Source organism: Aethina tumida, chromosome 3 (assembly GCF_024364675.1).
Source record: "Aethina tumida isolate Nest 87 chromosome 3, icAetTumi1.1, whole genome shotgun sequence".
NCBI lineage: Eukaryota > Metazoa > Arthropoda > Insecta > Coleoptera > Nitidulidae > Aethina > Aethina tumida.
The window spans coordinates 30,485,158-30,513,139 of NC_065437.1; the positions used below are offsets into that span (position 1 = coordinate 30,485,158).

At 29.6% G+C, this 27,982-nt stretch overlaps 5 protein-coding genes across 10 annotated transcripts; 1 reads left to right on the top strand and 4 right to left on the bottom strand.

The window, feature by feature from the left end:
* Positions 1-322: 322 nt before the first annotated feature.
* On the bottom strand, positions 323-3,577 carry LOC109601502 (solute carrier family 22 member 21). 6 transcript variants are annotated; one of them, XM_049964053.1, is made up of 9 exons: positions 3,450-3,577; positions 3,198-3,391; positions 2,313-3,086; positions 2,195-2,256; positions 1,975-2,137; positions 1,599-1,925; positions 1,212-1,436; positions 707-1,157; positions 323-649 (listed from the first exon to the last, which is right to left on the bottom strand). In XM_049964053.1, the coding sequence occupies exons 3-9, from the start codon at positions 2,537-2,539 to the stop codon at positions 428-430; spliced, it is 1,677 nt and encodes a 558-aa protein (XP_049820010.1). In that variant the 5' UTR covers positions 2,540-3,086; positions 3,198-3,391; positions 3,450-3,577; the 3' UTR covers positions 323-427. The 6 variants fall into 6 exon arrangements, with proteins under 6 accessions (XP_049820010.1, XP_049820013.1, XP_049820011.1 ...); XM_049964056.1 differs by having other exon boundaries at positions 2,313-2,439; positions 2,501-3,086; positions 3,198-3,568; XM_049964054.1 differs by having other exon boundaries at positions 2,313-2,843; positions 2,894-3,086; positions 3,198-3,566.
* A 243-nt stretch (positions 3,578-3,820) lies between these two features.
* On the bottom strand, positions 3,821-5,311 carry LOC109601507 (serine protease 1). The gene is made up of 6 exons (XM_020017754.2): positions 5,249-5,311; positions 5,133-5,188; positions 4,508-4,744; positions 4,349-4,438; positions 4,108-4,197; positions 3,821-4,057 (listed from the first exon to the last, which is right to left on the bottom strand). The coding sequence occupies exons 1-6, from the start codon at positions 5,295-5,297 to the stop codon at positions 3,875-3,877; spliced, it is 705 nt and encodes a 234-aa protein (XP_019873313.2). The 5' UTR covers positions 5,298-5,311; the 3' UTR covers positions 3,821-3,874.
* A 1,552-nt stretch (positions 5,312-6,863) lies between these two features.
* LOC126264840 (chymotrypsin-2-like) lies at positions 6,864-8,479 on the bottom strand. Its single transcript, XM_049964348.1, has 6 exons — positions 8,400-8,479; positions 8,236-8,345; positions 7,960-8,187; positions 7,791-7,904; positions 7,162-7,296; positions 6,864-7,112 (listed from the first exon to the last, which is right to left on the bottom strand). The coding sequence occupies exons 1-6, from the start codon at positions 8,434-8,436 to the stop codon at positions 6,870-6,872; spliced, it is 867 nt and encodes a 288-aa protein (XP_049820305.1). The 5' UTR covers positions 8,437-8,479; the 3' UTR covers positions 6,864-6,869.
* Positions 8,480-10,725: 2,246 nt separating this feature from the next.
* Positions 10,726-12,595, top strand: LOC109601500 (inositol polyphosphate 1-phosphatase). Its single transcript, XM_049964347.1, has 5 exons — positions 10,726-10,895; positions 11,336-11,539; positions 11,591-11,858; positions 11,918-12,083; positions 12,139-12,595. Exons 2-5 carry the CDS (start codon positions 11,339-11,341, stop codon positions 12,575-12,577), a joined length of 1,074 nt encoding a protein of 357 aa, XP_049820304.1. The 5' UTR covers positions 10,726-10,895; positions 11,336-11,338; the 3' UTR covers positions 12,578-12,595.
* A 2,201-nt stretch (positions 12,596-14,796) lies between these two features.
* On the bottom strand, positions 14,797-27,438 carry LOC109601506 (uncharacterized). The gene is made up of 2 exons (XM_020017752.2): positions 27,179-27,438; positions 14,797-16,556 (listed from the first exon to the last, which is right to left on the bottom strand). The coding sequence occupies exons 1-2, from the start codon at positions 27,200-27,202 to the stop codon at positions 15,456-15,458; spliced, it is 1,125 nt and encodes a 374-aa protein (XP_019873311.1). The 5' UTR covers positions 27,203-27,438; the 3' UTR covers positions 14,797-15,455.
* Positions 27,439-27,982: the final 544 nt, after the last annotated feature.

Here is a 27,982-nt window from a genome sequence, read left to right on the forward strand (position 1 = left end):
ACACAACTCAAAATAATAATAACGTTTGTTATTAATGTGGTTAATATGAATATAATTAAATTTAGCGCATAAATAATTATATACTATTATGTAGGTAATAATCTTTCCATTATTTATGAATTATTAAACACATATTTGGAAATTAGTTGACATTTAAATATGCATCTCATATAAATATTAATTAAATTAAAAGTAGGAAGTGTTGTGTAGTGATAATATACCGGATATACAGAAATTGTTTTTTATTTGTAGGATGACAAGGTTAATTCTGTTAGTAATTGGGGACTTTTTTCTTTCAACATGTTAAAATAATACAATCCAGCTGATTTTAAAAATAAATAAAAAATTGCTATATACAATTTTGTGGATTATAACAGGCTATGTAATATTATTTTCTTACTAAAAATATTACTAATACATCACTATACTATAGTTCATTTTTTAAATGAGAATTATTATCACAAATTTCATTCGTTTTGAGTTGTCGAAATGTATAAAACTTCTGTGTCTTAATAATTTCTTCAACTTCTTGAATTGTTTCAGGCAATTTGTTATTGAGAGTTTCAGGCAACCCAAATGTGAAAATTGCTGCAGCAAAACTTATGCACATAATAACAACATATGGTATTCTAGCATCCATCGTTATGCCCTAAAAAATAAATATTCCCACTACTGGTACACGTCTGAATGTTACCGTTTCCTTTACCAAGTGTATTACAGAAGGAGCAAGTATAGAAGCTGCATTCCCAGCCAAAAAACCAATGGACGAACCGCTTTGCCTCATGTTAGTAGGATAAATCTCTAGAGTATGCAGAGAAACGCAGTAGTAACATGTACATATTGCAACTTTCATTAATATGGCTATAATTGTGACCAGAAGGGTAAACCGGGAGTCTAAAACAACATCTTGAAATGACCGTTGAACACTTTGATATATCTCACCAAGAACAATTACTGTCGATAATAAACAACCAACACCTATAAGTGCGAACGAAAAAATTCTTGACAGTTTTCTACCCAAAAAGTCTGAAGCGTATTTCCCAATAGCGTAACCTGGCAATTCTGCCAAACACTGCCAGAAGAAATTCATGTAGGGGTTACCCCGCAAGTTTGTGGCATTTAAATACAAAATAACATATACCAAGTTACAGCAAGCCCTAAAAGCATGTTTTATTCCAGACTGGTTCGAGTAGAAAGAAAATTACTCATACCAAGTGAAAATTGATATAATAGTAATTTTCGCAATAGTTTTATTTTTAAATAGGTTAAGTAGACTAGATGAGGTCTCTTCGTCTATTTTTTTTAAGCTACGAAGATTTGATACCAATTCCGATGATAGAGAAGTTTTATTTATTTTACGTATTTCCTTCAGTTGCTTTAAAGCTCTGTCGATTTTACCTTTATTGGCTAACCATCTGGGAGATTCAATCATATATCTGTAAATATATTTTTTTGGTAGCAGAATGTATATATCTTTTTTTGTAAAATTTAGTTATCAAGCTTTATGTTCCAAGACATATATATATAAGTACATAATAGCTTTTTTTTGAAAACAAGTGTTCATGTGACCTGTTTGCCATAATTTTACATTTACCAACCCTCGGAAAAAATAAAACCCAATCAGAGGTACCGATGGGATTATTAAAACAGGAATCCAGCGTTTAAAATACCAATACACTAATGGTATCATACATATTCCCACAGTCCATGAGGTGCATTGTACAAAGGACATTAGAGATCTATTTTCGTCTTTCGTAGTTTCAAACCCTATAATGAGAATGGCTTGAAATCCATTATTAGAAAATAGGCTTCCAACAACTAAGGATATTAAGAATAATGGATAGTAACCACTAGTAATAATCATCGATAGACGTCCGAGTAATAGCGTGGTTAAAGAAATATAGAATACTGATCTCCTACCAAATCTAAAAAAATCAAGGTTTGAATTAAGTAGACGATCAATATGTAACTTACTTGTCTCCCATATAACCAAAAATAAAAGTGCCCAAGATTTCACCCACACGACTCAATTCGAATGCATGTGTTACCTTCATGGTGTCTTCACATACCCAATTTTCCTTCGAGGGTATCGTCTCTTCAAACCAAGTTGTGTCGTATTCAAACCCATTCTGACAACCTTAATAAAAAAATTGAATTAAATAAATTATTTATAATGATTGTACATTTTTTTTACTTATTGTCGTGTTGTTGAAACCGTACATCAAACAGGATTCGTATTTATTTTTATCTGAGTTCCTGAAATTCAATTTTAACTAATGACATGATAGTTAATTAAAAATGTACGAACTTACCACGGAATATGTTTAATTTTCCATTCATTATCAGTGTAATTGGATTTATAAACTTCTGGAGGTGCGCACCAAACATCGGGAACCGCCAACATTAAAACATAACTAAAATATGTCATGGAGGCCAAAACTACAAAAACAATATTGTACTTGTAATTATAATATTTTTGAAATTGCCCATCATTATTAACTTCAAGCAATATTTCATCATAAATGGCACTTCCCTGCATTTTTAAAAACACTTAATGATACCAACGATTTATCTGTTCGTTAACGGTTGTGCATTTTGTAGCGACTTACGATAATGGAGATAAAATTTTTGTAGTAATAGTCTTATATATTAATACATCACTATCTATGAATGTATTGTAATTGTTTTATAATGTCATTAAAGTATTCCACAATTTGTATAATCAAGTTTATACAAATATAATAAGAACTTTGGCAACAATTGAAAATATAATAGAAAAAATAATCAAAACTGGTGAACGACGTTACTCCACATAACACGTTGTTGCAAATTATACCATCGCCCTAAAATTTCATGTATTAAGATATAAAAAATCATAGTTTTTACTCACAACTTCCTAGTTAGTTTCCTTCGGTACACATGGTTTCATACTGTAACTGGATGTAAAATGCAGTTTTACAAATTACTTTACGAACAGTATTGACGTAACCAGATGATAATTCGTTTGGTGCTTGAGATTTCTGCATAAGGCAATGAATCATTAACGATGTAACTTTATCCAATATTGTCACCTCCGTCTTATCCAGCTAAATACAAGTATAGTGCATTGAGTTCCTGATTTAATATAACGCCATTGGCTATGATATTTGTTACTTCCAAATGCTATTTGAGAGATTTGCTACATAAAATTGTATTACCCTAATTATGGCTGTGGGTACCACTTGCTGAATAATTTATCCACAGGAGAGATAGCAGGGTTCGTAAGTGAAACAGCTGCAACTCCGATTAGGTTATCTACGGTTTTAAGCATCTAGTCTGTTGCCGTTAAAATGTGTTACGAGTCTATTACTGATCAACCGCATACAAATCTATTGCTATAGAAAATTGCGACCTTCAAATAAATTATAATAGAGATATTTCAAATATAATTTAATTATATTTTCGTTCACCTCCAAAATAAAATTGTTTGATATTTTCGACTTAATTTCCACCGAAAAAAAGCAATTAATATTCAAGTGTTTCTTCAGACCCATTGTCTGATGAGGAAAACTGAATAATCCATAAATAAATATTCTATTAAATATATAAAATTGTTTACACTGAGTTATCTAAAATGCATATAAATTTTTTAATTAAGTATTTTAACCGCATTATTAAAATGTAGAAACCATTTACATTTTATTACGCATATGACTTTGACAGTTTTTTGTTTTCAAACCTTAAAGTGATACATTTAGCCCTTCTCTCTTCAGAAATTTTAAATAAAACAGTTATTTTTTGTTTATTTTGTTTTCAACGGTTACTGAACAAAATAAAAATATTCTATTTTAATATGCAGTTACTAATATATTTTTTAAATAATTTTAAGAAATATTCATATTACATTAATAATTGTGAATGTACCTATCAACAAATATATGTTTATTAAACAAATTGGTGAACATGTGTTTATCCAGTTTACGTAATTATTGATATTTGTATACAAATTTCCAGATTCTTCTGCGTTTTTGATACCTCTCAAACTACCGTTACAAAATAACGAACTTCCATCTAAAGCCTAAAAAGTAATTTGTTTTATAGTGTAAAATATATTTGTATGAAATATACCTTTGTTATGTTAACGTCTATTATGCATAAATATTCAGAAAATTCACCACATTTCATGACGTTAACTTGTTGCCATCTTGTAAATTTATCCTAAAAATATAAAAATATTTCTTACACACAGAAATAACTGTAGACATATTATTTGTTGCCATAATTATTTAATTAAATATTTTAGGTAAGCATTTGCACAATAACATAATTGAAATACTATTTAATTGTTTAAAAAAGATCAACAAATTACCTCTATTATCAAAGGTATTGTACAGTTACTCAAAACAGTATTCTTGTTATTTGGGAGAACGTAACCGTTGGATGTTGAATTATTCTTTAACTAAAAAAGTGTGTATAATAATAAATTTATTTAATTGTTTTTCTTTAATTTTATATTATTTAATGTTACCTTAATAAGTGCAATATTGTTTATGATATTCCCATATTGAAATTTTGGATGAATAAATACGTCATCTATCGTTTGAATTGTTGAATTAACTAAGGAGATTAGTTTTACTAAAAAATTCGGTAGAATTCCAGGCCACGTTCGATAATGCATGCATCGCGCCGATGTGATAATGTATCCTTTATCTATTAAAGTTCCAAGGCAAAATGTTTCGTTGTTGTAATCATATTTTAGTAAAACCTGAAACATTTTTTTTATTTTTTACCATAGTTAATGCATTATTATTATATCATTTAGAGATTTATTTTTAAAGTAGTCTCTTAAATGCTAGAGTTATAAAATTCTAATGAGAAATTTATTGGAGATGTATTTTGTAAATGCAGTTAGAAGATAATTTAGTTTTATAAAATATCATCTATCTGTCCGTTATCTCATAAATCATGTTATTCAAAAAGAAAAGAATAAACTTTCCATAATAAATGATAATATAATGTGACAACTTATCAATATTTTATCTGTTTATTATATATCAACATTACTAACACTCATTTTATAGTCTATATACATACAAAATATTGTCTCGTAATGTTAATTAAGTTTGCCTACAATAGAAAATAATTTTACATACCAATCCATTTGGATTATTTTCATGTGTTATATTTGCTAATGATGATTTTCCACATACTAAAAAATTTCACTCGTAATATTAATCGTAGACACAACAAGATTAATGTTTAAAATCACCTAATAAAATAATTAAACAAAAAATGTGGACCTCATAATTTTTATACATTATGCGTGCTAATGATAACGACGAACTAATCTGAGATAGCAACATCTGATATAGTTGGGATATGTAAATATTATTTACTTATGTAAATGATATGTAAATACGTATTTTAATTCAGTAAATTATATTAAATAAATAATAATAGTTTTACTTATTGTCGTACATCAAACAGGATTCAAATTTATTTTATACGCGTGCCCTAAATTCAATTTAGTCGAATCACATGATGTTAATTAAAAGTGTATGAATTTACTATTGAATTTGCTGAATTTTCTATTCATTAATAGTGTAATTGGTTTTATTGATTTTTGGAACTGAGCACCAAATATTGGGAACCTCCAACATTAAATCCTAACTGCAATGGATGTGGCAATAACATGTTTTAATATCGTTTTGTTTTTTTAATTTAGGGTTATTAAACTTTTACCAGAGATCCAGAGGGGAGCAATTATTGCCTAGCTATGATAGGGCTCAGGTTTCTGGAGGTGGAAACCCTAAAAAAAGGCTCAGGAGGTGCCGTGGAAGAGTTAAAACAGAAGGCCAAGACGCAAATAGAAAATAGAAATCCCACATCATCCCATCCCAAGCTACAAAGGCAACTTGTGTAAGCTTCAGGTGTTAGTGTTTCGGTCGGAACTATTAGGAAAAGACTTCCCGTTTGAGAATTTAAGTTGGTGTTTGGAGCATAAAAACTTGATAATTGAAGATTGGTGAAATGTATTATTTTTAGAAGACAGCAGAATTGGTCTACAATCAGGTGATCGACGGATCCGCGTTTTAGGAGATCGTGGGAGACAAATTAAGCTCCGTGCTAGCCGATTGGTCCCTAAATATAAAGGAGGAAGTGTAATGCTTTGGGATAGCGTTATGATTGCTGAAAAGACTCATTTAATTTTCATTACGCAATCACTAACAATCAAAGGTATGTGAGTTGAGTGCAACAACCTGTAGTAAAGCTCTAGAGAGGTGATTTCAGGATTATACAGGTTAATGCTCCTCTACATATTAACAGAGTTGTCAAAAATTGTTTAGAAATGGATTTGTTAGCTGGATCTTAATCCGTTTAAGCACTTATAGGATAACATTAAAAGAATAATTACAGTTCGTCAAAATATCCACGGAAACACAGAACAACTTACTCCAGTATTTTTAGAAGAATGGGAAAATGTTCCCCAAAAAGATATTTTAATTTAATAGATAGTATGCCACATTGAATTCGTGCTTGTATTACTGCTAGAGGTAGCAACATCGATTATTAGATTAGCAAAAACTTTCTTAAAATCTCATTTACTGTGAAATTTATTTTCAGAGAAATTCATATTTCTGTTATTTGCTCCGTAAAAAATTTGTTTTAATGATTTTGTCTATAGTTTTATAGTAAAATTGAAATATAAATATATAGTATATTTTTACTACATAATTTTTTATTTAAAAAGATAAATAAGAAAAAGTTCAAGATGAACACGAGTTTATTTTATCGAATTATGATAACAGGAATAATCCTTTTGAGGAAACAGCCCTACACATTAATACATTACTAAAAACTTATTGCATTTTTTATGCCATTAAAATATTTCACAGTTTATACAACAGACAAGTTGATACAAATATAGATAAAACCTTCAGTACTATTAAATATATTGAATGTTGTGTTGTTCTTGAACTACCTCCCTTGATTTGTCTGTCTATCCAATGTCTGAACGCAAACACTTGGGTATAAACAGTCGGTGATTTTGCACAATCTGGATAGCCAAAACGGGCGTATGAAGTCACTCCTGACAGCACATTGTTACAAATTAAGCCACCTCCAGAGTCACCCTACAATTCGATGTAGTAAGTTATCATAAATAAATCATCGAATATTTACCTCACAACTTCCTACTCTGATTCCTTCAGCACATACGGTTCCACGCTGCAACGACGTGCGAAATGCATTTCTACAAATTCCCGGACGAACGATATTGACATGACCAAACGACAATTCGTTTGGTGATTGTGATCTCTGCATAACAGAGTGATTGTTTATTACATGATTATATTCGATGTTTTATTCTGGTTTAACTTTTGGAAACTTTCTTTATGCTGATAATCAAAATTATAATATTTTATTTTTTTATTCATATAGATAAGGTTAAATTTGGGTTTATCATTTTATATAGAGTCCAGAATTAATGGCTATCTAGCTCTATTTTATAGGAAGAAAAATAACTTAAAGTTGTAGATGTAGACAAATTTCATGAATTTCATCACTAATTCAATATTTTTTCAAATATAGCTCAAGAACGAATAAAAAATAAAAATATAAAAATAAGATATGTAATTGAAATTGGTTTTTGCACCTATAAAATTTAGATCTATTTAATTTATTAATATGACTAAAATAGGAAGATATAACAGTTTCATAAAATTGCTGTGTTATATAATTTCTATATTTTTGTTGTAAACTAGTGAATTATAATAATATTCAATAATAATGGTTATATTATATATTTTTACCTCTGACTTGCCCCAGCCTACAATGGTGCATTGAGTTCTTGATTTAATATAACGTGTTTCATCCAATTCAATCGGTTTAACTTCTTCTGGAAACTTGTGCGTTCCTAGTGCTACCTAGGACAGTTGTATTTAAGACATTTTAAAACATATTTTAAGTTTTTTATTACACCTTAATTAAGGCTATATCATTTGCAAGGTGTCGTGGACTGTAGTCACGATGTCTAAGTAATTCCGCGACAGGAAAGATTGACAGGTTCGTAAGTCTAATAGCTCCAACTCCGATTAGAAAACCACTCTTATTTGAATTCATACCTACGCAGTGTGCCGCCGTTAAAATGTGTTCCGAATCTATTACTGATCCGCCACATATAAATTTATTGTAATAGAAAATTGCGGCCTACAAACAAATTTTAATGGTGACATCTTAAAAGTGGTTTAAGTTTACCTGAAATGGAAATTGGTCGATACTTTCGACGTACTGACCACCGAACAAACGTTCGATATTTGCAGGGTTTATTTCTTCGGACACATTGTTTGATGATGAACATTGAATAACTAATACATAATACCATTAAATAAATAATTTTTTATATTTGTACATTAACTTACCTGCAACGTATATCAAAGTTATTTTTAAATTAAGCATTTATGCCGAAATACTGAAATCCAGAAATGCTCTTACATTTTTTGATAACTTTTATTATCCATTTCACATTGACAGTTGTTTGTTTCCTATCTTAAAATGACATCAACAAATATGTTTTTGTCAGAGAGGTGATTGTGTGTTTTATTTTATATTTTCATAGATATTTGTATAAAAACATGGACATTTTATTTTATATTCCAAATTATTCAATTACAGATTTAAGTAAGAAAATAATAAGTAATAAAATACATCTGAAGACTGTTATGTTATTTGGTTGGCAATAGTTTTATTCTTTTTCTAATAAGGTGACATAACATAATAAACTATACATACTTTATTTATTTTATTTATTGAATTAGTTTAATTAATAAGTTAATTTAATTAGTGGCAAATAAATTATTAACGGAAATGGCATGATAGGATAGAATATCAATGCACATTTGATAATTCACCAAGGTGATAAGGTATCCTTTATTTGACTGAAATGAAAGTTAAAATGTTTCGTTTCTGGAATATTTTAGTTAATCTTAGGACATTTTTAATTTTTTACTGATTGTGTTAATATTTTTCAATTAGGAGTTTTTTTTTTCAAAATTTGTTGTAAACAATATTTTTCACAGATGAAAATAAATTTGAGTTGTACAATGATGATAGTTGAGTTTGTGTCTGCTCCAGACAAGGTGCCATACGAAATCATCGAAGAGTTCAAGCTACGATTGCCGGGAAGTTTGTTTTGTTGTCGAAAATGCTTCTCCATATCACTAAGGAATTGTGCTGTATTTCTTCCCTCGAGGCCACCTATTCATTGTAGTATTCATGGGATATGGTAAAACACTGGTTTTCGAACCATCAACTTCACCCTAATACTCTTCCAGAGTTCCAAGCTAAAATTTCGCCATGATGGGCTAATATACCTCATGAGGACTTAGAGCAGCATTTATCGATAACCATGAAGGATATACAATGTACTACATTTTATGTTAGGTAAAATTTATTAACTCGTGTATATTTTTACTAAATAAATTTTATTTTTTCCACCAAATTTTTTAACTAAAAAATTTTAAAAGTCAACAACGCGATTTTTACATACTTTTTTCAATAGCTCTAATTTTGAATATGAGTTTATAATATTTCAGTTTATCAATCACTAGTTTATAAATAGGAAAAAAAATAATTTATTTATTATTATTATATTTTATATCCCTCTATTAGCTTTATAAATTTAGGCCCAATAATCATGTAAACCACATTTTTTATGGAAGCATTTTCGAATAATAAATTTGTGGAATTTATTTTTTCAATTTCCGGAATTAAAGGTAAATTAATATTCTACAATATTCATTTATAATTGGCAAATACTCAAAAATGTTAATGTGTCTTCGAGAATAATGCATATGAAAATTTAATCGTGATTTTGGTGCACCCAAATTTATGGGAAAAACATGGAGGGATACGAAAAGTAAAATGTGAACCAGTGTATTTTATCATGTCGATTCTAATAAATTATACTTTTGTAATAATGTTTGTATATATACATCTTTATTAAGCATCTTTGAAGTTTTCCTAACGTATTAAATCACATTCATTATTTAAATCGTACGTATAACTTTGTAAGTTTAACTACTTCATAAAATAATTAAATTTTATATGTGGAACTCATCATTTTTATACATTATGCAACATAATAATAATAGCGAACTAATCTGAAATAATAGAGTATCTGATATCTAATATTTTATATATGTAAACATCATTTAACCATGTTAATGATATGTAAATATGCATTTATGTTAAAATATATTTTTAATATTAAGAATATGAAACAAATAAAAACTTATCTATGGGAAAGTGAGTTATAAAATATTTGTTGGTAATTAAAATTATTTTTTTGGTGATAAATATTTACTAATATTAGAAATTGTGATAAATTTCTTTTCTATAACAAGTTTGTATTTAAAATGTAAATTATTAGTAAAGTATTAATATTTATGTTTTATTTAACATTGTACAAAATTATATTATTATTATATTGCTACAATACATATTATTGTCATAAACAGGTATGAAAACGTTTAAAATAGATACATTTTCTCGGAAGGAAAACTAGTTAAAATATTAACAGAGTTAGCTTATTTTAAAAGAATTAACCAGGTACGTAAGTCATTTAAATATCGTCAAGTTTAGAAGTACCGTGTTTCAAACAAGTGACGTAGATTTTCTTAGTTTATTCATTTGCGCAACCACTTTTAGCGTCACGCAAAATCAATGAGCACTCGGTTATTTTCGTGAAACGTATACCGGTCGCTGGATAAAAGTTAATTCGTAGGAAAATTTAATTATACAATTAGTGGATAATAAATAATACGTAAGAAGGCAGGTGATGAAAATTTAAAGTCCGTCGTTAATGTTGAGTTTACCATTGGCTTAAGGTACCCTGGAAACTACGATCTTTGGACAAGGTTAGATTCGCTTTGTTTATTATAATTTTTATGGTTTGTTGACGCTAATGATATTCGATATGAATTTTGTAATCTAGTAACATGGTTTCCTTATCTGTGAGAGTGGGCTCCGTCTATAAACAACATGCATGCATTCACATTTTAATTATCCTTTTGATAGCTGTACAATATTAAAGAATATTTTGTTTTGTTTGCCATTATTTGCAATATTTTTAAACAACATCATAATTTAATGAAATTAATTGTAAAGATGAAATTGTGTTTGAATATTTTTTTCCATGAAATTAATTGATTATAAATAAAATAAATACACAAGTGCACCGATAAATAATATCCACTTAAGTGTGATACTTCCTGGAAAACATTTTTATAGATAAAAACAATATTAAATAACGTATACTTTTAAAACAATGGTTGTAGCGATAATTTTCTATTTATAGGAAATGGATCTGTTGCGAGCTTTAATTGTTGTGTCAGAAAAGGCCGCAAATGTCGCCAGAATTTGCAGGCAAGATAAACATCTCTTTGAACTTCTGGTCCAGAAGAAAAAAGCCAGTGAGGCAAATCCGCGATTCGTGGACGATTTTAAAACACTGGCGGACGTGCTCATACAGGAAATGGTGAAACATGATATTGGTAACAAGGTAAGGATATCATTTCATTTAATAATAGAATGGGTCATCAATTTATTTCAGTTTCCAGGATTGGCGAACGATATACGTGGGGAAGAGAATAATGTGTTTTGTAATAAGCTAGGTGAATCAATCAACGTACAAGTTATGAACAGTGTCGCAGAAACATCGAATTTGTTGCAGAAGGTCTTGAACGGAGACGAACATGCTGCCAATTTACTTGCAACTGAAGTTCACAGAGAGATAAAAATGCAAGACGTTGATACAGAACTTCCAATAAAAAATTTCGATGTCGACATAAATAATGTTGGCATTTGGATAGATCCTATAGGTATAAACATAAATGATACCTAATATAAACTGGAAATGGTTTTAATTCATTATTTCTAGACTGCACCGGAGAATATATAAATGGCGTGGATTCGGAGTTTGAAAATGGATTGTATTTGTCTGGCCTCAGATGTGTAACGGTTTTAATTGGAGCGTATAATAAAGAAACGCAACTTCCCATAATGGGGATTATCAATCAACCGTTCGTGGAAGAAAAAAGCTCTAGGTAATTTATATTTTAAATGGAAGTAGTTGCCCTTTTACTGAACTTGCTTTTGCAGATGGAAAGGGAGATGTATATGGGGCGTAGCTACCGGTAATCACACATCAACGTCTCAGAAGTCTCACATCCCCCGCCATCACATACTGTGCCTCAGCAGCACTGAGAGTATCGAGGTGAAAATCAAACTACAAGAAAACGGTTTCAAATTGGCCGAAGCCTCTGGAGCAGGGTATAAGATACTGAGCGTGATTTTGGGGTTGGCAGATGCCTACATACTTTCCAGGAGTTCGACATACAAATGGGACACCTGCGCTCCCCATGCTATCTTGAAGTCCCTCGGCGGGGATATATTCATTTACGAGGAAGCATTGCAAAACAAGATGACACCCATCAAGTATCCTCCGGAGGCCGAGGGCAGTAAATACAGTAATTGCGGTGGACTGATTGCTTACAAAGACCCGGAAGTTTTAAGTGAGGTTTTGTCATGTTTAATTTAATAAATTATTCATTATTAATGGGTGTATTATTGTGAATCCTATTTCTGGGTAACATATTTCTGGACACATTAAATGATTTAATTAATTTTGATGGGAAAATGTGAACGGAGAACTGGGTTGCCATAAATTAGGCTTGATTTTTAATGGTTTCATTTACTTAGAAAATTCTACATCATACAATTCCAGTTTGTAGATTTTCTAGTATGGCCAAGATAACACTGTAGTGTTCTTAACAGTGCTAAGAAAACTTCTCTGTTTTCATTGTAGATGTCGCACGCTGTTCCAATGTATCGAAATCTCCATTTACACATTATTTGAAATGTACAATAAAAATTTATTTAATTTTTCAAAACAATAATCTATTTTTATATTAGTGTCTTTCCCCTGAAATATTCTTTTAATTAGATATATTGTAACGAAAGAATTCCAACACATTGTAAAATTCCAACATATTCAGGATTTCATAATTACTATAATCCTAAATAACAAGTTCAATTATATTTTTGTGGTTATCGGAATTCTCATCCGATATATTTTAGTCTACGTAATATAATCCTGAAGGTCCTGAGTTTGCTGCATATCTTAAAAAGGGTTGTTCACATGTCTCTCCTTTCACCCTCCGTTGAGACTTCTTCCTTTACACTACTCTTTTCCTCTTTGGGAATAGCCTCCGACACTACCTTCAAATTCCATCCTTAATAGAAATGTGACTATAAACTACATATACTTAATATTTGTTTAGTTCTTTGTTATAGAATAAACTTCCATTTATTCTAGAGCTATAGTTTTATGAAAACTTAATAATTCAGTTTTTTCTTAAATTTATACATAATCACAAATAACTTTTCAAGACATATACATTTTGCTTTTTGTTTTAAAATGATAAACTATAAAGCTTGTCATATTTTTTGCACAATTTAGAGGAAAACAGAAGAAAGTTAAAGTTATTTCCATACAATACAAGATCACGTAGGTATGATATGATGAAATAACCTCAGATTGTATTTATGTTTTGGATACATTCTGAAAATGTTGATATGTTATATGTATTATGTATGCATATGTATTAAATCTGGACATGCAGGTCATGGAGAAGAAAAAAATTACCTGATTGTAAAACTTTTATTTCCACACATGAAACATGCATATTAAGAACTAAAATTACAGATAGAGAAAGATCAGGAACAGTTGGAATTGTTCGAAATGAATAGGCTCATTGGATTGCATTTAGTTGACATAAATTCAACGTTAGTGCAAGACGTTTGTCAGAACAAACTAATGTATACCATAGTAGTTTGGTGAACTGTAAAAGAACAAATGCATCCTTACCATTATCGACAAACTAAAGAACTTTTAGAAGGATTTACCGTTAAAATTGAAATTTTATCAATGTTTCTAAGTCCATGAACTAGACCACACATTTTTTCAAAAATAATTTTCTCAGATGAGGCAACTTTCACCAGAAATGGTGTTTTTAATATGCCCAACAAACGTAGTCAGGCTGATGAAATGATTCTTCCTGGTAATTTAACAGGACAAATGTATCTTTAATTTCTATACGCACGACATTACGAAATTCTAGAAGACATCTCACTGAACAGAAGAGGAAATCTTTGGTATATGCATGACGGCGCTTCTTTCTATTTTAGTTGGCAGTCCTTTCAGTGGCTCCCAATTTTTTTTTAAATTAATGGTTTACCCGTTGGAATAACACTCCTATGAATTTGCCTCCAAGGTCTTCTCCTATTAGATTTTACAGTATGGGGCCAAATGAAAGAATAAATTTATACATTAATGAAAATTTAGAATTATGAATGAAAGTTTTGGGCAACTATTTTTATAGATTTTTATAAGATGTTCAATTATTGAATAATTCTAAGCTTAAACAAAATATGTTTAATATTTTTTAAACTAAAATTTGCGCTTCAACTAATTGTTGTTGTAATAACATTAATTAATTTGTATGTAAAAAAATTGTAAACATTATTTTTGTCATGTTCAAATATAAATTGTCTGTTCTTCATTATATATTGTTCAAATTAAGAAACCGTAAAATAACAATATTTTTGTGGTTTTGATATTGCATAGCCGAAAATAGTAACAAAGAGATTCACTTTTTAAAAGTTAATTATTTAACATTATTATTCGACACTTCAATATTATAATAGTTTTGAATAGTTAAAACAGTGGAATATTGAGTAAAATAATAGACGAAAGTATCCAAATAAATATTTATTAAAAACAATAACAACAAATAGCACTTACACATCTAGATAAATATATAATAAAATTATTACATCTTATTTGACCTTGAAATATAATCTTTGGATACATAAAATTCTTACTCATATAACTGTAAATTCTAATTTATTTAAATATTAGATATATTCTGATAGTAGTTATGTCCATTCAACAATAAATAAATATTTACAAAATACATCTAAACAGAGCGGTGTTTAATATGGGAAAGTTTAGTTAGTGAAGAAAATGTTAATGAATCGTTTGAAGTGGGTTAAAATTCGTAATGTGTAAAATTATCATATATTCTGCGTGAAAGAAGAAATCGGGATTACCAGAACTTGAAAAATTCGTTTTCACGATCATGATTAGAAAGCTTAATTATTATTCTATAAAATAATGACTTTACATTACACTTTCAATGTAAACTTATTGTATTGCCTTTTAAAGCAATAGAAGGAATAGTTTTGTCGAACGAAAATCAATTAATAAAGAGATGTAACGCTTACAAATTTGAAAAAAAGTAGGACACGCATGTCAGCATGGATGTTAATTAAATTTCTAAATCACATGATACCAATCAATAATATTGTAATATTTCATTTTATGAACCTAATCATATTTTGGGTCATTAGGAAATTTACTCGTCGTACCTGTGATTTGGATATCGGATTTCATCTTTTACATTAGTATTCTTGACTTTTACGGTTTGACGACGGCTTTCGCTTTCTTTAGCATGCGATTCCTGAGTTCCTCGTTTCTTGGGATCATTTAAATAATCTACATTGAAATTGATAGCGAAGTAATCTTCAATGTGACCTTTAGAAGTGCTTGGTACGCTGTACTTTACAAAATCCTTGGATATTCCCGAATTTCCTTTTAATTTATAAAAATCATATATATCTGGATACGTGCCCTTTATATCTGGATTATCCTTTACGTAAAACGTTTTGGAGTCCTGGTGTTCGGTGTATTCGTATTGATGCAAGTTATTTAAATTCGGTTTCTGTGGTTTTATTGGATCTCCGTATGAATTCAAGGCACCTGGTGTATCGTAAGTGGATCGTGAAGGATCGTGGGTTAAAGGTCGATTTCCGAATGAAGGGATATCCACTACTTCCACGTTGTGGTAACCTTCTTTGGGGGTTGACTCGTCCAAAAATCCAGGTTGCTTGCCAAAGTCTTCTTCAAATGGAACATGGTGGTCACTGAACTTATTAAATGAGTTGGGGTTGTTACCAAAGTCATTGAATGATGGGCTTTTATCGAATTCACTGAATGTTTCAGTATGTTTATTAAGTACGTTATAGTAATCGTCGTTTTGAAACTCTTCGCCTTCATAAATTTGAGGTTTTTTGTTATCCGTATAAAACTCATCAACGTGTCTAGGGGGTGCGACAAAACTGCTTTGCACGAAAGGTCGTTTTGGCGGCGTTAAATCATGATCATAATCATGAGGAACGTCATATGAATCATTATCAGGACTGGTACTAATAGTATGAGAATGTTCACAAGGTGGATTGTTGAATGAATATGTGTTTTTTGGAGGCCCATATGATGGTTTGGGGTTGACTATTCTAGACTTTGGGGGAGGTCCATAGACTGGTTTCGGTTTTGTGTCTCTGATCCTATGATATATGTTGATTCCATAAAATGCTGGTAATACTTTTTTAAGTTTGCTTGGAGGAGGTTCGGATGACCCATTTTGAATGCTGAGAATGATACTAAGAATAACGAAAATCTGAAACAAAAACTTTATTATTATTCATTACATTTTCATTTTGTTGCATTTTAGAATCTAGGTAATCCCTCAAATTTAAATTTCAAAAATTATGTTTTTCTTATATTTTCGCAACTATTGGCCATTAATTTGTTGTGGCAAATATTATTTGTTTATATTTATTAAAATTGTCTTTATTTTATTTTGTAAAAGAGCGATTGCCATTTGTCATAAATACAGGAAATTTAATTGTTGTAACCTGTAGGCTTAGCTTGTATTATTTGTTTTAAATCTATATTTGTCTTGTATAGATTAATATGTTAATTAATAATGAGAGAGATTTTCTAGCAGTAAAACGGCACATTAAAAACCAAAAATAGCAACCGAAGCCTCTAAATTATTTTTTTATTATTTGAAAATATTAATGATTTTTATTTATAGCAACAGATGTTATTCAAATTTAGGAACACAACAGTCACTTTTTTGCCAGTCTCTTTACACAACACTTATTTCATCAGCAACAAATGGAGTGTCTAAAGATTTGATGCGGATCCGATACAAAAAATACATTCCGTCCTTTATGTCTGTCTGACTTTCTTTAGCCGTGTCAATATAGATACGCGTATAAAAATTTCCTGATGTTACGTTGCCGATTCGGAAATAACCATCCCGAAAATGTCAGACGCTTAAAAACAAGTACGATTTAAAACACGATATAAGGAGATACTTTCACATTTGGTTCGGCCGTAAGATCGAATAAACGGCCAATAAATGGACATTCGTTGGTACAGACAGGTATAATTCCGTTTTGCTGGCGTGTTGAAATTTACCACGGAGAGCGGAAGTAAATTTTTATTTGCGTAAAAACACTCTGATTGAGAAGTGCAATATCCGTATATTAATGTGGTGTACAATCTATTACTTGGTACGCGAACAATGAGTGTGAACATTTTAGGAACGAATTTTGCACTTTCTCGTGTTTGGGCATTTGTTGAAATTTCACAAAATTTATTAGATAACAATGTTTATTGTTACATTCTTATTCATGACAATTAATTCTTAATTTCTTTGTTAAAGCATGAAATATACTCACAATCAGTCATGTAGATAATTGGTCCAACTAACAAAAGTTTTTTTTTAAACAAATTTACCATGTTATGGGAATATTTATTAAATTCAATTTTTGATTACATTGGAAACGTTTATTTGCTTTTAGTCTATTCAATTATATTTTTAAGTAACAAAGAAAGAAAATGAATGAAAATTAAATTAAAAATTACCACTGTATAACATCGTCTTTTCGATTTATTACCACCTGGATACGGTGTACATAGTGTCAATTAATTTTTGAATCATCTGGAGTAAAGTAGTTCCAAATTTCTTGAAGACAAGTGCCCAACACTTGGATGGTTCTTGCGGGATGTGATCAGAACTTTCTCTTCATGATATTCATGAAAATCAGGAACAATCACATTTTGAAATTGCTTATCCTCTAATTTTATATTTTGAATGGTTGAGCTAATTTCACTGAGTCATGACTAGTAGTAATCATAGATCCAGATCAGATTTCATTAATTTTTGGTGTATAGTTTGATAAAATAGTAAATTATTAAAAATTCTGAGAAAAATATGGAATATTCAGATCAATACCACTGTAATGAGTTGGACCTCAATCCTCTCTTTAACCCTGAGAATCTCTCAAAGTCTAGAGAGAATGGAATTTGTGTAAGAATGTTGAATACTCCCTAAAGTAACCCTCTCAATATGCGATCAGGCATAATCATGTTGAAAAATTGCATAGTGAAGTATTCTATGTTAAGACAGCACACCAAACAGTTCTTCTATGTATAATAAAAGGTGGATTTCATCTTTCTCTAATCCTTCTGACAAATACTTGAACATGTATAGCCACACAAAATCATAACTCATCACTGAATCAATTCAATTCTACATGCCAATCTTGTTGTTCTTTATATCATCGAAATCTTTGATGACAATGTTGCATTATAAATAATAAAAAATAAATAAATAAATATTCGAAATGTTCTTTTCAATCATTTAACAAAATGACACAAAAATAGTGTAACTCGAAAACAACTTTCAATCATTCATTCTCAAGTGGACGTCTCTTCATTCCATTAGTAACTAAATTCTTTCCTCTCTTAAACCAATAGTTCATACTCATACTTGCATGTCTTCATACCAACGGCATTTGAAATAAATGAAATATTCCTTTCAATCTAACAAAAGTGAAATGAATAACTTGACAAATAACCTTCAAAATCAAATCATTCACAATTATAAGGACGAGTGTACATTTTGTTAACATTACCACAAGCAATTAGTACCACTTGGGGTTCGCCAGTCAATCGTAGGGGATGCGAGACAAAATTAACTAAATCACTGTTGTCAAGAGGCAGAATATTAACTTGGTTTGTTGAACTTCGTCATGTATTCTGTTTATTTTTGTAGTTTAATAATCCCAAGTTCAGATTTGAAGATGACAAAGAGTGGCCTACTTGATAATTTCTTTTGTCTCCGTTAATCCAATGCTTCTCTGCAAACTTCCGCATGTAACGTGTTTACGGTGGAGATACAAATATATTGTTTATAGTTTTGCACGAATTTTTAACCATCGACGCTTTATCATTGGATGCTGAAGTTGTTTGATCTCCATATTGCGCAGCTCTCTGAAAAAGGTGCTTTTCCGATATTAGTAATGCTGAAACGTTTATGGCCACAAATGCAAGCAAAATTGAGTATTAAACATCATCATTGCTAGAAATATACACAGATTAATTTTTGAGAGGTAAGATAAGAAGAATTTTTAAAATCTTCAAATAACGTAGTGAAATTCATTTTGCCTTTCTTGGTAACTTACTTACATAAGAGTGAGTTTCCACACCAAGTAATAAAAAACAAGAAATGCTGAATCTGAATTAAGACTAAAATTGAGTAAAATTGCTCAGTGTAGTTGACTCCATTTGCAACAAAAAACAATTTATTTGTTCTATCTATAGTCAATTTTTTAAAGGGGTTCGCCGATGTTTTGAAAATCTAATGGAGGTACGTAAAGTTTGGCCAATCTTGTTCTAAATCACTGAATATATATTATAAAGGTTGAAAATATTTTCCCAATGTTGTGTAAATTGAAAATTATATTTGTTCCACACGAGTAATATTGTCATGTGCGTCGAGGGATTTTTAATCAAAACAAATAATGGGCATATAAGCTAAAATAATGTGCAGCCTTAGTTGTTTCCTTAAATTTACACACGATATTATTAAAAAAAAGGAAACAGAATAAACTGTATGTGCGATAATGCAAACCTGGGGAACAATTTTTTTTGTTGACATTCTCTCGTTCCCTTCCCTTAAATGCCTATTATCTTCAAATATCCAATTATCGTCGCGTCTGCAACTGTATTTGCAGTAGCAGTTCGTAGCATATAAATTCTAATAGCGGGTAAATATTTGCTCCAGTATATTGATTTAACTGAACATATTCGTAATTAAGTTACACACAAAATTTACTTGGTTTACTAACATGTAGAGTATTTTAGCAAAGCCGGAGGTGATGCTGCGGGTTAAGGACTTTTTTTCAATCGCCTAATTGTTACAACAAACTAAAACTACTGTTTAATCAGCACTGATGCGATCATCTATTATAATCTGACACTTTCTCAATTATGTTTTGGACATTTCAAGTTCGAAGAGATGGTAATTCGTCCGAACGAAGTTAATTATCTGGCCGACATTGGCGTTCAAACTGCGCTTTGGTATTAAACGCATCAGTGCGCAAAACAGAACTGAACAATATAAATAATTAATTAATGAAAGAGTTCATTATAACATAATAATGGTATACTTCGATTAATTTGTTCTTCAGGCAGTTTTATAATTAATTACGTGTATGCTCCATTTCATAATTAAAAGAGTGCACATGAAGGCTTTGTAAATCTATATTGACATTTAATGATATAAAAACGTGTATTTTTATAATTTGAACGGAGTATTAGGTGAATTAGCACAGTATTAATTTTTTTAAAGAATTTAATTAAAATTTACTAATCTTGTCGCTTGAACACTTTCTCCGAAGCAAATCAGAATTAATAATTTAATTTAATGTATTATATCGATGAAAACATTAAATGACATAGTATTGCAAAAATAAACAAATAAAATTACCGACAATTAAACAAATATATTGTAGAAAATTAATTCTAGCGCGATAGGGAAGTAAAATTAGAAATAACAACTTATTAATTATTAATTGGTGCGTATTGCAATAATTTTACGGATATTGCAAATATATTTCCTTACGCTTTAACTACATTTGTATTTAAATTTAGCCTGTTACCCTACACAGTGTTTATAATATTTTAAACATTAATAGTTTATATGTCAGTATAATAAACGATTGTTAAAAATTTGAATCCTTTCTAACATTATTTACATGATTATGTTTGGGTCAATTCTTTCCTCAATAATCTTTGCCCACGGCTGTTTCTTATTGATTCGCATTGGAGAAAGCAACGAGCCTTGATTGTTCCGTCTTAAGTTTTGTATTTGTCTGTTGTTTATTGTCTATTTAAGGTACGAAGTCTTGGGTGAGACTTTAATTGATGAAAGTATCAAAGTAACAAGCGACTAAAAGGTTCTGTACTTTCACTTCGGGATGATACGAATTGCTTTTACTTCATTTAATCATGTAAGGAAGGGAATTCGTTACGCGTTTGAATGTTACACATAAACAAAAGCAATTTATTTAAAAGGCCTATTTGTGGTAAGTAATAAATTAATGCGAATGTTGTTTATATGGGAGTAAATATAAATTACAATTAAGCACTTGTTTATAATTGTAATAGATGCAAAAACGTTATTAGTATTCATAATACAGCTTTAAAAATCATTTGGAAAATTCCAGTAATAGAGAAAATTGTGTTAAAGCTAAATAAATCATTCAGGCAATTTTAGTAACGCTTTTTATTTCAAATAACCATGATTAAAGACTCGTTAATGAACAAATTTGTGATGGGTTTATACATTATAATATGATTTATGATATGTGAATTGATAGTTTCTCGTCGTTTTGACCATATGTTACTTCATATATTTTGTTTAGACGAATTGATTTTGTAGCCAGTTTCTATATATGCATATTTTAGAAAAAAAGGAATTTAAATTTATAATTATCTATATTAAATACAGTTTATAATAAAATACTTATATAGAAAATTAAATATTTTTAAAATTTTTCTCTTCCCAAGGATGCATAACTTTTCAAACATACTCTAATCAATTTTTCTTATTTACTTTTTTATACTTTTTTTTTACTTTGAAAATGATAGGAATTTGGTCGTGTAATACATACATGAATCTTTCAAGTTATTTCATATAATTTTTCAGTGAGTTTAATACGTATCAATTTATTCACAGAAACAAAAGTAAAGTAAAGATTTTTTCCAATATTATATTTTAACACAGTTTTAACAAAATAAAGAAAAATACAGAAAACTTGAAATATTGAAATAAATATTTTTAAAGGAAATGAGAAAATACCAGGAATATAAAACATTTTATACAGATACCTTGAAATGAAAAACTGCAGCTGGAGTTCAAGTTAATACAAGATCTAATAAATAGTCCTAACGTACAATCAACGGAATTATAATAATTAACATACATGATATAAAAGTAATAAAACAAGTGCGATCTAAAATGACAAATATTTTGGAATAGTTGAAACTACAACAAGCACCAAGAAAATAATAAGAAAATTCCTCATAAAGCTGTCAAATAGGTAGAAAACAAAAAACAATCAAAAACAGAATCAGTTTTGGTCACGTATCCATCACTCACAAGTACCAATTAAAGAGATAATTTCTTTCTGCTTATAATATATTATATAATATATCCTTCTGCATATAATGTATTGGAAATTAGAGAACTTGAAGATGAATCGATGAAACTATGGTAAATGTACGCTCCTATACATTATTGAGGACAATGTGGCTAAAACGTATACCATGAGAATATTATAAATGAAATAATTTAACCACTATTGATTGAGACTCGTCCACATAGAGGAAGATTAGTACGTTAAGCTATAGGAGATGCTCAAATTCATCATTTATCGCTACTAATATTGTCACCAGATAACAATACTACTAAGTATTCATAGTTAAAGGATGTTTTACTGCATTTGTGAGGCAATTCATGTATACACTTGTATAAGCATGCCATGTTACTGTTTCTTTCTAATATTCAATTTAAAATATAAAGAATATTATGATAATTGACAGATTATTATTCAGTATTCTTTTATGAAAAATTTCAATATTAAATTAAACTCCTTTGAATTTAACAATTCCACCATTTAACTACTGTCTTTGTATCTTAGTGAACGAGAACAATATGTCACATATATTAGATTTAAGTCAAAATTGTACTTGGCATCCTCTGGGGTGCCACAAGAATCTAATCTTGAGGTCTTTCTTTTTCTTCTATTCATAAATAATTTATCATCGTACATTAATTGTAATAATCTACTATTTGCTGATGTTTCAAGATTTTCTGTTTTGTCAATTTTGATTCTAATTTTGATGATTTGCAACTGCAAATAGTGATACTGATAATTGGTGTGCAAGAAGTAATATTTAAATTAATTCTTGCATCTAAGTGTAGCAGTTGCTCATTCACTCGTGAATCAAACTCACTGTTTTTAATTAAATCATATACAATTTTCTTCAGTGCAAAAGTTCTGTTCTGTTTGATAATAAACTAACTTTTAATCGATATATTATGGAGATAATTCTGTGTATAAGTTTCTTGGTTTTATTTTGAGAAATTGTCGAGATTTTGAAACCTTGAAGTAATTTTATCCACATCAGAAAATTTACAACCAAATTTTAGAAAGTGTACAGTGAACATATTTCAAACACCTTAAGCTTAGATCCGATGATGCATATCTCATAAGAGGTATCTGTGAGCAATATGTATGCAAATTTGGTGTTCTATTATAGGAGAATTACAATGGGTTTAATTTTTTTTATTAACTTTAATACAATATACTGGATTGTCCCAGTTTATTTAAAAAGTTTAATTTTTAAGGTTCTCGCCAGAATAATCTCACATTTTATATCAAACCTTCTTTCAACAATGAGCAAAAATTTCAGGATTTTTCAGTTTATTTAAATTATTTTTATAAATTTGGGATCTTTGTTTTGTTGAGCAAATAAATGGCTATTATAATTATATTCTTTAATTTTTTTTACAATTTATTAATCAAGAAAGAAAAGCAAAAATAAATTATAATTTCTTATACTTCTTGCCACACTAGTTGCAAATTTCAGTAACTGGGTCATTTAAGTAGTGTAAGCTATTTGTTTCATTTATTTCGCAACCGAGTGAATTGATAAGCTCGAGTAAGTGCACCTATTTTCGTTCGGGCAATTGAATACGTCAACATAATTAAGATATGTATGGACTTTCCAGTGTTTAAAAGAAATTATCACGTCCGACTAAAAGAAAGTACACACGATTATTTACTTGTTCGGTTAAAAAGGGGGCGGTTTTTTTTAAATTTTCATTAAAAACATTACGCCAGGTACGAGGAAAACCGCGAAATAATTAATCTGGATTAATTGCAATTTCGCCGTGCACAAAAAAAGTGCAATTTAAACGCGCCCCCAGACTTTAAATTAACCCAGAGGTAAATGAAATTCCTTATTGAACAAGATTATTCATTAGTGAGGTAAAAGATGCAGCGACGTATATTTGAGGTCGCACGCCTCGGCGTGAATGTAATAATTACTTTTACTCTCGCCGTAACAGTAAATTTGCAGCCATTGACAGTGAATTTATGAGCATAATACCGCTAGATCATGATTTATTTGTTGTTTTAATGGTTTCTGAATTTATTTACCCGGTTTTAAAAACACGTTTCACAGTTCGTGCTGTATTGTCTAGTGGTGTATGTAAAAATTCAATATTAACTCCGTATCCATATTGTGGCGATATACGAAATTATTAGTTTTGATTAATATTCTTTGGCCAGGTTTCCACTTTCCACTTTTGGTCCATGCGAGGTGTTCCACGAAATCAAGAATTTTAATGAGGTTCCATTATAGTATGGGGAGGAAATTGTTATACTGGCTGTACAAAATTGTGTTTATGTCAAAACACGAACACCAGCCAATACATGTAAGGTATATTGTTAATGGTGTACTACAAAATTTTCAAAATGTTCACATCACTCAGGAATTGTGCTCGGACGGCTCGAAACGCCGGTTATTGAGATATTACAATTTCCCCCGAGGTCACCTGACCTAAATCCTATCGAGCATGCATGAAATATGCTAAAATGGCAACTTTCAACCCCGTCCTAATATTCTTGAATTTGAATTGAATAACTGCATAGAAGATAGGGCGAGGAAGTGTGAGCACTCATCAACGCCCATGGAGGACATACAATGTATTAAATTTCATGTATGTACGCTATCGGTTATACATAGAGTAACAAATTAATTAATCATTTTATTAAAATAACAATTCTTTTAAATTAAATTAATTTTATAAAGTGCCTAAACATATCCAAACCATACATTCAATACAATTGATTTTATAATTTATTTCTGTGGCCGACATCGTTCCTTAAAGCTCAAAATGCTTAGAGGTGTCCATTTATCGATTCAAATTAAACAATAACTTGTAGAAAAGTTCCGGAATGGTAAAAAGTAGAATAAAATTGCATTTGATTTAAATTTAAATAATTCGATTATTTCTAGAACGATTTCCAATTTTAAAAGAATGAATACACTGGAAGGAGTTCACAATAGTGTTAAAAAAATGCAAGACTGTTCTCCACCTTTTATCAGTGCATCTCGCATAAAGAAATAAATGAAGTCAGTGTGTCGGAAGTACCTTAAAACGAAGACTAAAAGAAGCTGATGTATGTAGTAGAAAATCAGCAAAGAAACCCTTTATGAGAGTCGGTGCGAATTATTCAAATCTAATGGTATTTCATGGGTGAGAAAACCAATTAATGAAAGGTAAAACCCACGAAACTAGACCTACTGTGAAATATGGTGGAGGAAGTGTTATGGTTTGATGTTTTTTCGGGTTTGGAATGGCATAATGGATGGTTTCGTTGCTCGTGACATTTTGGAGAATCATATGATTCTATTTGACAAAAATAAGATGAGTTTAGGGTAGCAGCATGATAACAATCCGAAACACGTACAAGTTAGTTAAGAATGAAGAAGAAGTTTTTCAAGAAGCATCTCTTGGCGAGCACAAAGTCCAGACACCAATCCAATTGTAAATTAAGTTCAAAATCAGTGGAAAGAAATGTCGAACGATTATGTGGAGAAGCTACTGAAATAAAAAAAGTTTTCAAAAGTTATTAAAAATAATGGATATGTTTCTAGATACTAATTAAAGAAGGCTAAATGTATATAAGGTTGTTTTATTTTATAGTTGTTCTACTTTTGACAACTGAATTTTTTTCAAATATTAATACAAAACCCATTAATAAACCATTTTATTGTCGTAGTGTTATAATATAAATGATAATTTCTAAAGTTACTCTTCATACAAGCTATAGTATATAAATTTGATCAAATATAAACATTACTGATATATGTTAAATTTAAATCGTGTATTTTTACTCCATAAACGTAATTATTTTTATTTTTAAGGAGTTCTTACTTTTATCTACAAAATTTTAAAATATAAAGGATAAAATAACAAAAAATCAGTGTCAACACGATTTTAAGATACATTTTAAATATCCACAAGTTTTGAACATGAGTTTATTTATATATATTTATACTTATTCATATCGTACAGCTTTATATTTTAATAGACTGTAAACATCATAAACTTTAACATTTTTTAATAGAAAAGTCAAGGAAATACATAACGTTGTTGTTAATTTGTATAACACAGTGTAACAAAATAAATGAGTGTATTTCCCTTGTTTCACAAGGTTTGCGAAAACACCTGCAAAGAAAAATCTACATACACAATAAACGTGTTGTTATAATTATGATAATTAACCTCTTAAATAACACCAGCGTATATTTTGGAGAAAGGTAAATAATACATCTCCGCTATTGTGTGCGGCAGAACAGATTACTTTCGTGTATAATTACAATTGTGGCCATAATTAAATTGGTTTCCTGATGAAAAATTAGATATATGACGTAGACCAGAGTGTTTCAATGTTTTCGTTTGTTTTAACATACTCCATATGGACTGCAATTCCCAATTGATTTATTTGATTCTGATTTCTTTATTATTTCGATTTATGTTTTTGCGAAATATTAAACAATATTGAGATGTATTCGTGAAAATTATTTAAAAAAAAAAAAGATTATGTTTCAATAAAATGGTTGAAATCATGTAGTTACCCCAGGCTTAATTGTTATTATTAATGTAAAAATTTATTGAAAAATAAATTTTAATATATTCATTTAAATACTACTATATTTTTATATTATTATTTTTAGTATTAAATAAAATAGAACGTAAAATGGTAATAAAAATAATTTCCACGAAAAATGATATAAAACACGCATAAAATTAATTTAAATATTCTCTTCAATTACTGCTGGGACTAGAAAAAAACTTGAACGTACCGTCGTTTCAAATTTGCCGAACATTTTAAATCCTGGCGAAGGACCACTAACAAGCACACATGTCCTTAAAGGCGAGCACACATCAATTTTAACACAGCCGTGAAATTACACTGTCAGTGGAGAGAGGTCTGCAATTTCTATATGTAGCGGTCGGCGCGAGAACTTGTCCCACATCTCGCCCGTCCAGTCGGACCCAAGAAGAGAATGAATCTTTTGGTTAATCATCGTTCGTGTAACGCATTTTTCAAACGCCGGTTTTGATGGCGGGTACCGTTTTGACCGTCTAGACTACTCGGAATGCCTTTATCTGCTTGTTTGTTTTTAATGATTCGTTTCAGCTGGACATGGTACTCATTAAAATTCGTTTATCCTTGGTTTTATTTCACATTAAATCGGAGATATATTATAGGTTGTCCCTGCAGTTTTTATCATAATTTATTAATTTGTTATTCAAAAAATACTTCTTATTGTAAGGCGAGAAGACAATGCAATGTTTTGTTGTTGAAATAAAAATATGCAAATAAACTTGATGAATTTAAATCATGTGATTTAATTTAAATATTGACTTTTTTCACCATTAATATTGTGACATACATGTACTATTAAATTTTAATAATTTTCAAAATGAATTTGACATAAAAAACACATAAAAATTCCATGTACTTTTTATTTCATTTTAGAATGTATAAATCGTGACTTCAATGAACAATTGGAGAGAAATTTTTGTATAATTTAACATTATTGACATATTTTAACAATAAAAAAATCAATATTTAAACGGTCTTTAATGTAAAAGTGAAAGTT

Bases quoted from the DNA above. Each gene is read 5' to 3' on its own strand.
- LOC126264840 (XM_049964348.1), bottom strand. From the start codon at position 8,436: ATGCTTAATTTAAAAATAACTTTGATATACGTTGCAG. The intron at 7,905-7,959 runs GTGTAATAAAAA...CAACTGTCCTAG, and splicing joins ATGATATAGCCTTAATTAAG to GTAGCACTAGGAACGCACAA. The intron at 7,297-7,790 runs GTAAAAATATAT...TCTGTTATGCAG, and splicing joins TAGGCTGGGGCAAGTCAGAG to AGATCACAATCACCAAACGA.
- LOC109601500 (XM_049964347.1), top strand. From the start codon at position 11,339: ATGGATCTGTTGCGAGCTTTAATTGTTGTGTCAGAAAAGGCCGCAAAT. The intron at 11,540-11,590 runs GTAAGGATATCA...AATTTATTTCAG, and splicing joins AACATGATATTGGTAACAAG to TTTCCAGGATTGGCGAACGA. The intron at 12,084-12,138 runs GTAATTTATATT...TTGCTTTTGCAG, and splicing joins GTGGAAGAAAAAAGCTCTAG to ATGGAAAGGGAGATGTATAT.
- LOC109601507 (XM_020017754.2), bottom strand. From the start codon at position 5,297: ATGTATAAAAATTATGAGGTCCACATTTTTTGTTTAATTATTTTATTA. The intron at 4,745-5,132 runs GTATGTAAAATT...AAAATGTTTCAG, and splicing joins AAAATAATCCAAATGGATTG to GTTTTACTAAAATATGATTA. The intron at 4,198-4,348 runs GTAATTTGTTGA...TTATATTTTTAG, and splicing joins CAATACCTTTGATAATAGAG to GATAAATTTACAAGATGGCA.
- LOC109601502 (XM_049964053.1), bottom strand. From the start codon at position 2,539: ATGCAGGGAAGTGCCATTTATGATGAAATATTGCTTGAAGTTAATAAT. The intron at 2,257-2,312 runs GTAAGTTCGTAC...ATTGAATTTCAG, and splicing joins AAAATTAAACATATTCCGTG to GAACTCAGATAAAAATAAAT. The intron at 1,926-1,974 runs GTAAGTTACATA...TGATTTTTTTAG, and splicing joins TTTGGTTATATGGGAGACAA to ATTTGGTAGGAGATCAGTAT.
- LOC109601506 (XM_020017752.2), bottom strand. From the start codon at position 27,202: ATGTTCGGCAAATTTGAAACGACG. The intron at 16,557-27,178 runs GTACGTTCAAGT...TTTTTGTTTCAG, and splicing joins TCGGCAAATTTGAAACGACG to ATTTTCGTTATTCTTAGTAT.